At 51.6% G+C, this 13,720-nt stretch overlaps 1 protein-coding gene across 6 annotated transcripts in view; it reads right to left on the bottom strand.

Annotated features, from left to right (window-relative positions):
- The window catches only part of dbnlb (drebrin-like b), a 57,913-nt gene extending 45,347 nt beyond the window's left edge, over window positions 1-12,566 (bottom strand). For all 6 annotated transcript variants that reach the window (XM_072485549.1, XM_072485551.1, XM_072485550.1 and 3 more), the window contains exons 1-2: window positions 12,427-12,566; window positions 1,817-1,872 (exon numbers count right to left, since the gene is read on the bottom strand). In XM_072485549.1, coding sequence (XP_072341650.1) covers window positions 1,817-1,872; window positions 12,427-12,509 — 139 coding nt within the window. In that variant the 5' untranslated portion in view covers window positions 12,510-12,566. The remainder of the gene's footprint in view (window positions 1-1,816; window positions 1,873-12,426) is intronic.
- Window positions 12,567-13,720: the final 1,154 nt, after the last annotated feature.

Genomic DNA, 13,720 nt, shown 5'->3' with positions numbered 1-13,720 from the left:
CTCCCACACCTGTTGTTGTTCTTGGGAGGTAAATGCTGAGATTATGTGGCGATGGTGGGAGGGGGCCAGAATGTGTGCAGGTGGAGGAGGCCTCTTGCAGGGGGATGGGTTTGAGGGCCCTGGCGACAGCTGCGCTCCCGTTTTCTCCGGGGAGGTATACTCGCAGCCCCGCAGTGTCATCAATCAAAATTTGAGGCGGCATTTCAAGCTAGGACGCATGTCAGTATTGGCGCCAATATGTGGGAACCATATGTTTATACCTGGAGGGATGAATGCAATGTATCTGTGGTGAAGGTATAGAGTGGGAAAGGGACCTCTATGTTGTGGGTAAGTATAATAATAATCTTTACTGTCACAAGTAGGCTTACATTAACACTGCAATGAAGTTACTGTGAAACACCCCGAGTCGCCACATTCCGTCGCCTGTTCGGGTCACAGAGGGAGAATTCAGAATGTCCAATTCAGCTAACAGCACAGCACGTCTTTCGGGACTTGTGGGAGAAATCCTTGTAGGATTGGAGATATTGGGGGAGAGGTTGTAGTTGCCAAGGGGGGAGCGACTTTAGATATTTGCTGGTGTGAGACTTTGCACGGAAGGAGTCAGCCTCATCTCCTGTTTTGGAAGGAATTAAGTGGACGTGGGAGGAAGAGCTGGGATGGGGGGGCCTGGAGTGAAATATTGCATCAAGTCAATGAGACTTTGCCTTGTGCAAGGATAAGCCTTATTCAATTCAAGGTGGTGCACAGGATCCGTATGACACGGACCCGGGTGAGTGGTTTTTTTTCTGGGAGTGGAGGATGGTATGTGAAAGGTGTGGGAGGGGGCTGGCAAACCCGGCTCATATGTTCTGGGGGAGGGGAGAGTGTGGAAAGCTGGAGAATTTCTGGGAGGCGGTTTTCGAGAGACTGTCGGGGATAGTGGGGGTTAGGATGATGCCGTGCCGTTTGGTGGCAATTTTTGGGGTGTCAGAATTGCTAGTGCTGCTGGAATAACTTCACAGTAATTTCATTACAGTGTTAATGTAAGCCTACTTGTGACATTAAAAAAGATTTTTTTTAAATGTAGTGACCAATCAGGCTTTTTTTTCCATTTAAGGGGCAATTTAGCGTGTTCAATCCACCTCCCCTGCACATCTTTGGGTTGTGGGGGTGAGACCCACACAGACACGGGGAGAACGTGCAAACTCCACACGGACAGTGAAGCGGGGCCGGGACTGAACTCGGGTCTTCAGCGCTGTAGACAGCAGTGCTAACCACTGCACCACGGTGCCCCCCCCCCAATAAAGATTATTATATGAGGACATGTGCCGATGTTGTGGTCTTCGCCTCTCTGATTGCCTGCCGATGGATGTTACTGAGCTGGAGGTCGTAGTGCCGCCGGGGGTTGTGATGTGGTTGGGGGATCTGTACGAATTCTTGAGGTTGAAAAAGATTAAGTTTGCCCTAATGGGTCAGTTTTACTCGCGGTGGAGGCCGCTTCTGTCCCTATTTGAAGACCTGGTCGTCACCAGTGAGGGAGGGTTGGGGGGATTTAAGGGGGAGAATTTGACAAAATGTGTGTGACATGTTTATTTTGAGGTGTTATTTGTTGTCTGTATTTGAAATAAAATTTATTTTAAAAGAACGTTCACTGCAATCGATGCCCAGTAGGTAGATCAATTCATTGCAAAAACATAATGACAAATCCACAACAGCTTCATTCACTTCACCTCGGGCCAATGCAATTAACGTCACTTATTACTGGAAAAACGTCCAAATTAAATTGCTAGCCAGCCCGAGCCGGTAACACATGGCACTGAGATAGTGTGACCCTCACCTCCAGTTCCCGCCAATCGTAGGTCATTGCTGTTCCCCTCGTATGTAAAAAGTGCCCTAAAACAGAAAACAAAACATTTAGATTTCCTCTGGCCATCGTACAAAGTCTGCAGCTCTCATCAGGAGATAAAAGGAAGAGAGAAAAGCAGCCAAATGCAGCCATGGTCTGTCATTGGAAGCACAGAGTCGTCCCACAGATAGATTAGATAGAGGCAATGTAATTCACCACATTCACTGTTAACGAGGTCAAACCAGAATCATGTACGCTTAAACTCTTCACTAACTGGGAGGTTTCTGCCTCATCCCAAGGATGGCACCTCCGACAGTGTAGCACTCCCTCAATATTGTACTGGGATTGGCAGTGTCAATTTTGCTCGCTTCTCTGGAGTTAAACAACGGTTTCAGGACTCGGGAATAGTGAGAGGAATGGACCTCACTGATACCAGGCCACAACCTGTGACGGTCACTCTGAAAGGGAGAGTTACATCAGACAGAATCGGAGTATTAAGATTATTCATTTGTGCACTGACTGTTCCTTTGACTCGGAACTCATTCTGGAGACCGATTGTTTATCTAACGGAGGTGGAAAATGACGCAGGTTGGTCAGTGCAGCTGAGCGCCGGGTGTTGAACTGTTCGTCATGAAGCAAGAGACAGGCCTCCTGCTGTGCCCTGCAAGAGTATGAACGCACATCTACAATTAATCTGCAGTTACAGGGTCAGGTCACGTCTCGGCTTCCTCCCGTATCAGACTGCTCAGCTTCTGTTTGGCTGGTTTCCTGTTTCTGGCACACAGCAAGGTTATTTGCTGTGTCCCTTTCCTCTCTCCCCAAACCACGCTGGGCTGAATTCAGCACGTGAGCTACACTCTTTACACTGTCCTCACCGCAGAGCCGTGCAAATATTTGTCTTCTCAACGATTTCGACAATTCTCCTTTTCAAAGTTCTGAGACCACATCAACTGACTTATGGGCTGGGTTAGCAGTGGGCTAAACAGCTGGCTTGTAATGCAGAACAAGGCCAACAGCGTGGGTTCAATTCCCATACCAGCCTCCCTAAACAGGTGCCGGAATGTGGCGACTAGGGACTTTTCACAGTAACGTCATTGGAGCCTACGTGTGACATTAAGCGATTATCATTATGATTTGCGTTCACTGAAAATTATCAGCACCCCTCGGGACCTTTGTCGGTTTTCTGCATCTTCTGGTTATTGAACCTCGGATAGAGAGAAACTATTTCCCCTCGCACATCTCCCTATCAAAACCTCTCACAATTTCAAACACTTCCAATCAACCTTTATTCAAATTAACCCGGGGAAATCAGGCCAGCGAAAATGAGTCACAATATAATCAATCCTTTTGAGGAGGATTTGGGAGCCAATATCATTAAATACTGTCTCCGGGGGACTTCCGGTTGCGGCTATGCCGAGCTAAGTCGCACGTTCGGCAGCTCCCGCCAGAAACGGACTTTTGGGGGGGCCTGATCCGGCACATAACTTGGAATATGAGGCCTGAACGGGCCAGTCAAGAGGGCCCCGTGTGTTCACGCACCTGAAGGGACTGAAGGCAGATGTGGTTATGCTCCAGGAGACGCATTGGAGGGTGGCAGATCAGGTTAGGCTGAGAAAGGGGTGGGTAGGGCAGGTTTTCCACTCGGGGTTGGACGCAAAGAATTGAGGGGTGGCGATTTTGGTGGGAAAGCGTGTGTCGTTTGAGGCGCTGAACATCGTGGCAGACAATGGAGATAGGTATGTGACGGTGAGCGGTAAGCTGCAGGGGGTGGTGCGGGTGGTATTAGTGAATGTATATGCCCCGAATTGGGACGATGCCGGATTTATGCGTACAGTTCTGGTCACCGCATTATAGGAAGGACGTGGAGGCTTTGGAGCGGGTGCAGAGGAGATTTACCAGGATGTTGCCTGGTATGGAGGGAAAATCTTATGAGGAAAGGCTGACGGACTTGAGGTTGTTTTCGTTGGAGAGAAGAAGGTTAAGAGGAGACTTAATAGAGGCATACAAAATGATCAGGGGGTTGGATAGGGTGGACAGTGAGAGCCTTCTCCCGCGGATGGATATGGCTGGCACGAGGGGACATAACTTTAAACTGAGGGGTAATAGATATAGGACAGAGGTCAGAGGTAGGTTCTTTACGCAAAGAGTAGTGAGGCCGTGGAATGCCCTACCTGCTACAGTCGTGAACTCGCCAACATTGAGGGCATTTAAAAGTTTATTGGATAAACATATGGATGATAATGGCATAGTGTAGGTTAGATGGCTTTTGTTTCGGTGCAACATCGTGGGCCGAAGGGCCTGTACTGCGCTGTATTGTTCTATGTTCTATGTTGGGCCGGATTCCGGACCTGGAGGCGGCAGGGTTTAGGGACCCGATGGGAGGAGTGGACCCATGGAGGTTTGTCTGGGGGCCAGGGAATTTTCTTTTTTCCCCCCACGTCCATAAAGCCTACTCCCGGATAGGCTTCTTCGTTATGAGCAGGGCACTAATCCCGAGGGTGGAGGGCACGGAGTATTCGGCCATAGCCATCTCAGACCATGCCCCGCATTGGGTGGAGCTGGAGCTAGGGGAGGAGAGGGACCAGCGCCCGCTGTGGCGCCTGGATGTGGGCTTGCTGGCGGACGATGGTGGTGAGCGGGCAGATCCGGGGGTGCATTGAAAGCTATCTAGAGGCCAACAATAATGGGGAGGTGCAGGTGGGGGTGGTCTGGGAGGCGCTGATTAGGGGTGAGCTAATTTCCACTAGGGCCCACAAGGAGAAGGAGAGGAGAGAGAGGTTGGTGCGGGAGATTTTAAGGGTGGATAGGAGGTATGCGGAGGTCCCAGAGGAGGGACTACTCAAGGAGCGACGAAGCCTCCAGGCCGAGTTCGACCTGTTGACCATCAAGAAGGCAGAGGTGCAGTGGGGGAAAGCGCAAGGGGCGGTGTACGAGTACGGGCAGGAGGCTAGCCGGATGTTGGCACACCAGCTTCGGAAGCGGGAGGCAGCGAGGGAGATTGGGGGAATTAGGGATAAGGGGGGAACACGGTGCGGAGTGCGGTGGAAATAAATGGGCTATTTAGAGACTTCTTTGAGGGGCTGTACAGGTCTGAGCCCTCGATGGAGATGGGGGAGATGCGCCGATTTTTTGGATCGACTGAGGTTCCCGAGGGTGGAGGAGGAGCAGGTGGCTGGGCTTGGGGCACTGGAGGAGCTGACTAAGGGGCTGGGGGGTATGCAGGTGGGTAAGGACCAGGGCCAGATGGGTTCCCGGTGGAATTTTACCGTAAGTACATGGGCCTGTACTTGGGCCATCTATTAGTGAGGACTTTTAATGAGGCGAGGGAGGGGGGTCGGGGGGGGGTGCCCGACCCCTGACGATGTCCAGGGCGCTGATCTTGAAGCAGACAAGGACCCATTACAGTGTGGGTCGTTATAGGCCAATCTCTCTCCTCAACATGGACGCGAAGCTGTTAGCGAAGGTGGTGGCTACCAGAATTGGGGACTGTGTCCCGCGGGTGATTCACGTGGACCAGACAGGTTTTGTTGAGGGAAGGCAGCTGAATAACAATGTGCGGAGGCTCCTTAACGTAATCATGATGTCTGTAGTGGAGGGGGAGGCAGAGATAGTGGCGGCGATGGACGCGGAGAAGGCCTTCGATCTGGGAAGTGTTGAGGAGGTTTGGGTTCGGGGAGGGGTTCATTAGTTGGGTTCGGCTACTTTACGAAGCCCCGGTGGAGAGGGTGGCCACGAATCGGAGGAGGTCGGAATACTTTCGGCTGTACCGGGGAACGAGGCAGGGGTGCCCCCTATCCCCCTTGCTATTTGCATTGGCAATTGAGCCTTTGGCTATGGCTCTGAGGGAGTCCAGGAACTGGAGGGGGCTGGTTACTGTATGTGGCAGACCCAGTGGGGGGGGGATGCCAGAGGTGATACGGATCCTCAGGAAGTTTGGGGACTTTTCCGGGTACAAGCTCAATGTGGGGAAGAGTGAGCACTTCGTGGTACACCCAGGGGACCAGGGAAGGGGGATAGACGAGCTTCCACTGAAGAGGGCGGAAAGGAGTTTTCGGTACCTGGGGATCCAGGTGGCCAGGAGCTGGGGGGCTCTACACAAGCTCATCTTGACGAGGCTGGTGGAGCAGGAGTTTAAAAGGTGGGATATGCTGCCACTCTCCTTGTCGGGTAGGGTACAGTCGGTGAAGATGACGGTGCTCCCGAGGTTCCTTTTTATATTCCAGTGCCTCCCCATCCTGATCCCCGAGGCCTTTTTTAAGCGGGTCAGTAGGAGTATCATGGGATTCGTGTGGGCGAAAAAGACCCCAAAGGTGAGAAGGGTGTTTCTGGAGCGGAGTAGGGACAGAGGAGGGTTAGCGCTACCTAATCTGTGTGGTATTACTGGGCTGCCAATGTAGCGATGATACGCAAGTGGATAATGGAGGGGGAGGCGGCGGCTTCCTGTGACGCCCTGTGTGGGCACGAGTGGGTAGCGCCGGTGACAGCACCGCTGCTGCTCCCGCCGACTAGGTACACCATGAGTCCGGTGGTGGTGGTGACTTTGAAAATTTGGGGGCAGTGGAGACGCCACAGGGGTGAGGTAGAGGCTTCGGTTTGGTCCCCGATCCGTGAGAATCATCGGTTCGTCCCAGGGAGAATGGATGGAGGGTTCCTGAGCTGGCACAGGGCAGGAATTAGAAGGATGGGGGACCTGTTTATAGATGGGACGTTTGCGAGCCTTGGGGCACTGGAGGAAAAATTCGGGCTTCCCCCCCGGAAATGCCTTCAGGTACATGCAGGTAAGGGCGTTTGCAAGAAGGCAGGTGAGGGAGTTCCTGCTGCTTCCAGCACTCAGGATAGGGTGCTCTCGGGGGGGTGGGTTGGAGAGGGCAGGGTCTCAGCGATCTACCAGGAGATGCAGGAGGAGATCTCGGTGGAGGAGCTAAAGGGTAAATGGGAGGAGGAGCTTGGGGAGGAGATAGACGAGGGTACATGGGCAGACGCCCTGGGTAGGGTTAATGCTTCCTCCTCTTGTGCCAGGCTTAGCCTGATACAATTTAAGGTTCTTCACAATTTAAGGTTCTTCACAGAGCGCATATGACAGGGGAGAGGCAGAGCAGGTTCTTTAGGGTGGAAGACAGGTGTGGGAGGTGCTCGGGGAGCTCAGCAAATCATACCCATATGTTCTGGGCGTGCCCGGCGCTGGATGGGTTCTGGAGGGGTATTGCGAGGATGGTGTCTAAGGTGGTGAACACCCGGGTTAAGCCGAGCTGGGGGTTAGCACTATTTGGGGTATTGGACGAGCCGGGAGTGCAGGAGGCGAAAGAGGCCGGTATTCTGGCCTTCGCGTCCCTGGTTGCCCGGCGGAGGATTCTGCTACACTGGAAGGATGCGAGGCCCCCCGAGCGTGGAAGCCTGGATCAGCGACATGGCAGGGTTCATTAAATTGAAGGGTAAAATTTGCCTTGAGAGGGTCTGTCCAAGGGTTCTTCGGGTGGTGGCAACCGTTCCTAGACTTTCTAGCGGAGTGTTAGGAGGTGGTCAGCAGCAGCAGCAGCAACCCAGAGAGGGGGGGGGGGGGGGGGGTGTACTTTGTGTTTTCTACTGTGTTTATTATTGCTTAATGGGGGGTTTGTATATTGGGGGAATTCGTGATGCAGTTGTAAGATGTTTATTTATGTGTTCTTTGTTTTTCCTTTTTGGGTAGGGGGGGGGTTTGTTGAAAATATGTAAAAATTTGAATTAAAATATTTCTCAAAAAAATACTGTCTCCGGGGCTCAGCAGCAGAACAGCACACCCAGTCATCCCCTCCCCCTCTCTCCCCCGCTTCCCCCAATATCGCTGGTGTCAGGATCATGGATTTGCTAATAAGGCCATGTGCCAATCTACAATTAACACAATAAAGGCCTTTTAAATTAGCCAATGGTAACTTTAAAACTCAAGTCACGGTGAGAGAAATGTTTGTAACAATCTCCCAGGCGGGAAGATAAGGCCTTGGTCAAAAACAGTTAGATATTACATGAAGGCTTGTGAAGCAAATACATCAATAAAAAGGGTAGACTTCATATGTATTTTAGATATTATACTTTGAATGGAGAAAGTGGACAGATATTCATGTATATCCATTTTCCCCCCGAAACCTTAACGCATATACACGGGCAGCTCCAGCAGATAGCTCTGGGTTCACAGACCTTGTCTGTCACTAAGGCCGTTCAAGCTTTCTTCACACTAAGGAAATAGAAGAAAAAGCTCCAAAGTAATTTTCAAATGAACTTGAAAAGCTTAATTAATAACATTAATAACCACTTATTGTCACAAGTAGGCTTCAATGAAGTTACTGTGAAAAGCCCCTAGTCGCCACATTACGGCGCCTGTTATGGTGGTATTGTGTCTCATCTATTAAGGAGACATTCTTGGATCTTACCTCAGCAAATCAGGAAAAACAGATTTTGAAAATCTATTCTTCTTCTAAAAGTTTTTAACATCACTTCTTCAAAATAATAGAAACAATGGAGGTAAACAGTAAAGATATTCAGGATACATTTAAGAACACAGACAATTGGCTCACAGCACAGAAAATAAACTATGTTAGCTATTAAATCATAGTGGCACAGTGGTTAGCACTGCTGCATCACAGCTCCAGGGTCCCAGGTTCGATTCCCAGCTCGGGTCGCTGCCTGTTCGGAGTCTGCACGTTCTCCCCGTGTCTGTGTGGGTTTCCTCCGGGTGCTCCGGTTTCCTCCCACAGTTCAAAGATGCGCAGGTTAGGTGGATTGGCCATGTTAAATTGCCCTTAGTGTCCAAGAAAGGTTGGGTGGGGTTACTAGTAGAGGGTGGAGATGTGGGTTTGGGTGGGGTGCTCTTTCCAAGGGCCAGTGCCGACTCGAAGTGCCGAATGGCCTCCTTCTGCACTGTAAATTCTATGGTTGTGTGAACAAGTGATTCTCCACAGCAGCCCTGATTAGTCTAAGGTTCTGTCTCTGTTCTGGATGAAATAGTTTCTCTATCTGTGTTAACACATTAATTTGGTTTTTTTAAAGCACAATTAGACAATATCAGTTAGACGAAAACCACAGCAGTTCTGGTCATCATGTTACACAGTAAGATCCCACACACAACAAAGGCACTGCCAAAGTTCCAACAATTCAATAACCGTCTTTCAAATGGCACTTTGTTGGATGTGAAGCACTCGGAGGTGCCGAGATTGACAAATATACCAGATAAACGCAAAATTTCTTCCTCCTTAAACCTTAACCCAGGGAAACTTAAGGGAAAAGAAGTTTAGCTTAGATAACCGGTTCTCCGAACCTGCTATCGTCATGGTGAATCTATGCAGCATGCCGTCAAAGGCCAATTCTTCCGCCCCGAGTTGCAGTGCTTAGCACTCAAAGCCAAGACCAGTGGGAAGGCTGAAGCACAGCTCTGTGATTTTGTAGGAATAGACATAAACCGAGGGAAAGAGTGAAGTGTTACACTCTGGTTCACAAGATAACTTGTTGGGTGTCGGCAGCGAATACGGTGGGAGCTAAGCTCTGAGACACAACGTACTACTTTGTAACATACACTGAAGAGCTGCTGCTGTCTGGAACAGACAGAACCAGTAGGGCCACTTTTCTTGGCAGTGGGAATGAGAGGCCAAGGGCAAGTTCCCTTGTGGTTTGACGAGTGTTGATAGAGAGAGGAGAGTGTAGCCGGTTAAAATGGCTAACTCCCGATTAGAATGGCCAAACCCCGATTTAAAATGGCAAACGGAAGAAACTGATGGGAAAATCAGCCAACAGGACTTAAACAGACAGCTGCAGGTAAAACAGTGTATTCGCCTCTGGGGAGGCCAGACAGAATAGATACCTGCAGCCATCAACATAACACACCAGCCATCGGAATACTAATCAGCTCTCCCCGGGAACAATATGCTACAAATTAGACACACAAAGCAAAACCCAGACTTTTCGGCGCCAGCAGGAGCCTACACAAAAGAGAGGTGAACGACCATCCCAAAACCGCCCATCGATCAAGGAATCGCTCCAGCATTGGAGAATATCGAACCAAGTGATTGGGACAAAGTCCAATCACTTGGAACCAGGTACAGGGTCCGCCCCGAAAGGCAGGAAGCCCCTGGGGACTATAATAGAGTCCAAGTTCAAATCGACCCTTCTGCACCCTTCTGCTGACCTTCAACAGCCGCGAGAACCGTAAGTCTTACTCCAACGCTCGCTACGAGATAGGCACTCCTGACTATCGACCTGTACCAGCTTTGAATCCCGCAGGCTCAGAACCCATTCGAAAGGCCATTCGTTTCCCTGACCTGGTGGGCCCTTTCCAAAGTTAAGTATTGGAAGTAGCTTAGAAGTAGAATTAATGTACAAGTATGGATTACTGTATATAATAAATGTGCTTTGATTTAAATCTTACTAAGCGGTGTATTGGATTATTGATCATTACTCGGACTTGAACCACGTGGCGGTATCAGAAAGATACCTGGCGACTCAAGAGCAAAGGTGATAGAACAAGAGCAATTAAACTAAGGCTAAAACGAGCAAGGGGAAAAGGAATTTACAGAATTGAGTTCTGGAATTGACTTCATGCTGCCTGGGTTCAGGTCCCAAACGGATTGAAAATTAGGATTGGGCAAACCCCTGATGGTCGGTGTAGGTTTGATGGGCTGAATGGCCTCCTTCTGCACTGCAGGGATTCTATCATTCACTGACTGACCTTGGTGTAAGATGTAAGAATTAATAAGAACATGCTTTAAATCGTGGGGACAAACCAACGATGTGAAAGTGGTAATTAGACAGTAAAAAGCAAACAGATTCAGCCTTTGAAAGAAACCAGGAATAAAGCTCCCACTGAAGGTGGATATCTGGAATATGATCAGAAAACATGGAGGCTCATCTAAAGTGAGAAGTGACTCTTGCCTATTTCCAAGGCTTTCCATAAGACCGTGGCTGTCATTAACACATCGCAGGCGGGTTCAGGGTCGTGTTGAGAATATTCTGAATCGGCAATCAACACGGGCAAGCTGGGGAGAGGGTTGACTTTCAAATCCCCTGCTCAGGATGCGCACGGACGCATTTCTGGGGCCCAAGCAGATGCTTGTGGTTGTGAATGAAGGTTAACAATCAAATGGACAGATCGTTTTGTGAATTTGCTCTGGCCTACATGTTTCCTTTGTGCAAGCTGACTGAGAAATTCTTGTTAATCGCTAGACATATTTTCAAACTGTATTACAAGTCTAGCCTGTGAATGTCTGGATAGATTTTAATTCTGATAAAACATGCATTGAAACAATCGGCAAATTTGCCAAAGTTCACAGAAAAGAACGTTACAAAACCTGGAGCTTTATTCTTTAGAAAGGAGAAGGTTGAAGGGTGACCTGATTGAGGTATTTAAATTAGCAAATGCTTTGAGAATGGATACAAAGCAATTCTTGCCTCATGTTGCGAAGAGAGGAACCATCATTATAGATGGCCATTAAGAAATCCGACAGGGAATTCAGTTTTTAAATCCAGGGAGTGGTGGAACTTGCTCCCACAGGGTGCAGTTGGGACCAACAGAATAGATGCAATTTAGGGGAAGCTGGATAGACAGACGACAGAGGAAGGAACGATGCAGTTTAACCAGGGCTTGCGTGGGCCACACCCATTAGAATTTACAGCTCAGAAGCAGGCTGACGTACTTTTAAAAGGTCATCAGTAAAATAGCAAACTGGTTTGGAGAACGTTCTTAATGTCCGAAGAAAATGTTCCGAGGCAGCTCAGAGACAGAAGGTGCAGTGAAGAAGTGTTCAGTAGTTGTGTGGTAAAGTATTGCACAGAAGATCAGAAGATGTTGCAGAGATGGGGTGAAGCAGGATCATGTTCTAGAAAAGGGCAAAAACAATCTAATCTACTGCATTGTGCAATGACTGCAGTTCCTGATTTATTACCCTTCCTGGTTCTCTAACAGCTCATCTTCCTTATTTCACGCAGCACTCATGTGGAACGTGGTCAGAGTGTGTGTGTGTTTGTGTGGGAGCGACCAGTTCAACCGAGACTCTGAACAGGGAATTGTCTGGGAGGATGTGTGCAGGGAGGACAGGGAATAGAATATATAATGCAGAAGGAGCCCATTCGGCCCATCGAGGCTGCACCGACTTACTTAAGCCCTCACTTCCACTCTATCCCTGTAACCCAATAACCCCATCGACCCTTTGTGGACACTAAGGGGCAATTGATCATGGCCAATCCACCTAACCTGTACATCTTTGGACTGTGGGAGGAAACCGGAGCACCCGGAGAAAACCCACGCAGGCACGGGGAGAACGTGCAGACCCCGCACTGACAGTGACCCAGTGGGGAATCGAACCTGGGACCCCGGCGCTGTGAAGGAACGGTGCTAACCATTGTGCTACCGTGCTGTCCATCGAATGCCACCTCCAGAGGGCTAGCACCAACAGAAAGGGCCAAACGGCCTCTTCCTGTGAAAAAACCTTGTTCAAGTCAAACAGAGGTGTCCCTGGGGAGGGGAGCATTCACCAGCGACTTGCTGCTGCCACCCACCCCCGGCCCAACCCAGACACACAGCCCGAACCCCGGCCATCACTGAAACCTCTCTCGCCCCCGGTACCCAGGGCTTGGCTCACCAGTCGGTAGCGGTCTTGTCGCTCACCACATCCCCGTAGGCCGCCTGCAGCGCCGGGCCGTTCCGACTCAGGTTCAGCGCCATCACCCACACACAGCCCGACAGCCAGTGCGCAGCCGCAACAGCCAACCCCGCCCGGCCCCAGTGCGCAGCCGCAGCCCCGCCCCAGTACGCAGCACCCAGCCCCGCCCTGCGTCCCGCTGACAGAATCTTCACCGCGCACGTGTCCGGCTCGCCACCTGCCAGGATCCTCACCGCGCATGCGTCCCGCTCGCCGCCTGCCAGGATCCTCACCGCGCATGCGTCCCGCTCGCCGCCTGCCAGGATCCTCACCGCCTATGCGGCCCGCTCGCCAGGCTCTTTACCGCGCATTCTCTTCTCGTTCCCCAACGTTATCTCAACAATGTCTCACTCACTGACTCCCACTTTCTGCCAGTTGATGGACACGCGGAGGCCGAGAGGGTTCGCAGCAACAGCCCAGCAATTAGGCACCTCCTTCAATCTCCCTCCCATCCCAATCATGAATACAATAATCGTTGTGAAGTCAGCACGTGGACCGGGAGTGGATTCCCCGCTCGGTGCCTGCTCCCGGGGAGGGGGGGGGGGGGGGGGTTAGGTGCAAAGCTCGACGACAGCAACCGTCTCTGAGGAAGGAGCGAGACTCCACAGCGCGTGCGCCGCGCGGGCTCTCCGTGCCCGGCCTGAGTGACCGCCGCGCCGGCCAATGGGTGACGGGCACCGCCCAGCCTCTCCGCCAATCAAAGCTTAGACAGCCGGGCCCGCCCCCCCCACGCTCTGAATGATAGCCGAGCTGACCAATAGGAGGCTGGACACCGCCCCCGACCGGTGGCCAATCAGAACGGGGCGATGCGCACGTGGCCAGCGGTCTGATTGACGGCCCGGATTCTCCAATCAAACAGCGGCGCGGGGGACGGTCCAGCCAATTAGTGCGGGGCGGGAGAGCAGCGGGGTTTTCAGGTCGGCGGCGGCCGGAGGTGGGGGAGAGACCGTGGGCCTGGGGACCGCGAGCGACAAGGGGAGGGGAGCAAGCAGTTGGAGGGCGGGGTAGGTTGGGGGGAGGGGCGGGGTAGGTTGGGGGAGGGGCGGGGTAGGTTGGGGGAGGGGCGGGGTAGGTTGGGGGAGGGGCGGGGTAGGTTGGGGGAGGGGCGGGGTAGGTTGGGGGAGGGGCGGGGTAGGTTGGGGGAGGGGCGGGGTAGGTTGGGGGAGGGGCGGGGTAGGTTGGGGGAGGGGCGGGGTAGGTTGGGGGAGGGGCGGGGTAGGTTGGGGGAGGGGCG

The sequence above is a fragment of the Scyliorhinus torazame genome, chromosome 20 (genome assembly GCF_047496885.1).
Source record: "Scyliorhinus torazame isolate Kashiwa2021f chromosome 20, sScyTor2.1, whole genome shotgun sequence".
Lineage (NCBI taxonomy): Eukaryota > Metazoa > Chordata > Chondrichthyes > Carcharhiniformes > Scyliorhinidae > Scyliorhinus > Scyliorhinus torazame.
Note: the sequence above shows the minus strand (reverse complement) of the source record. Positions and strands in the feature narration are given on the sequence as shown.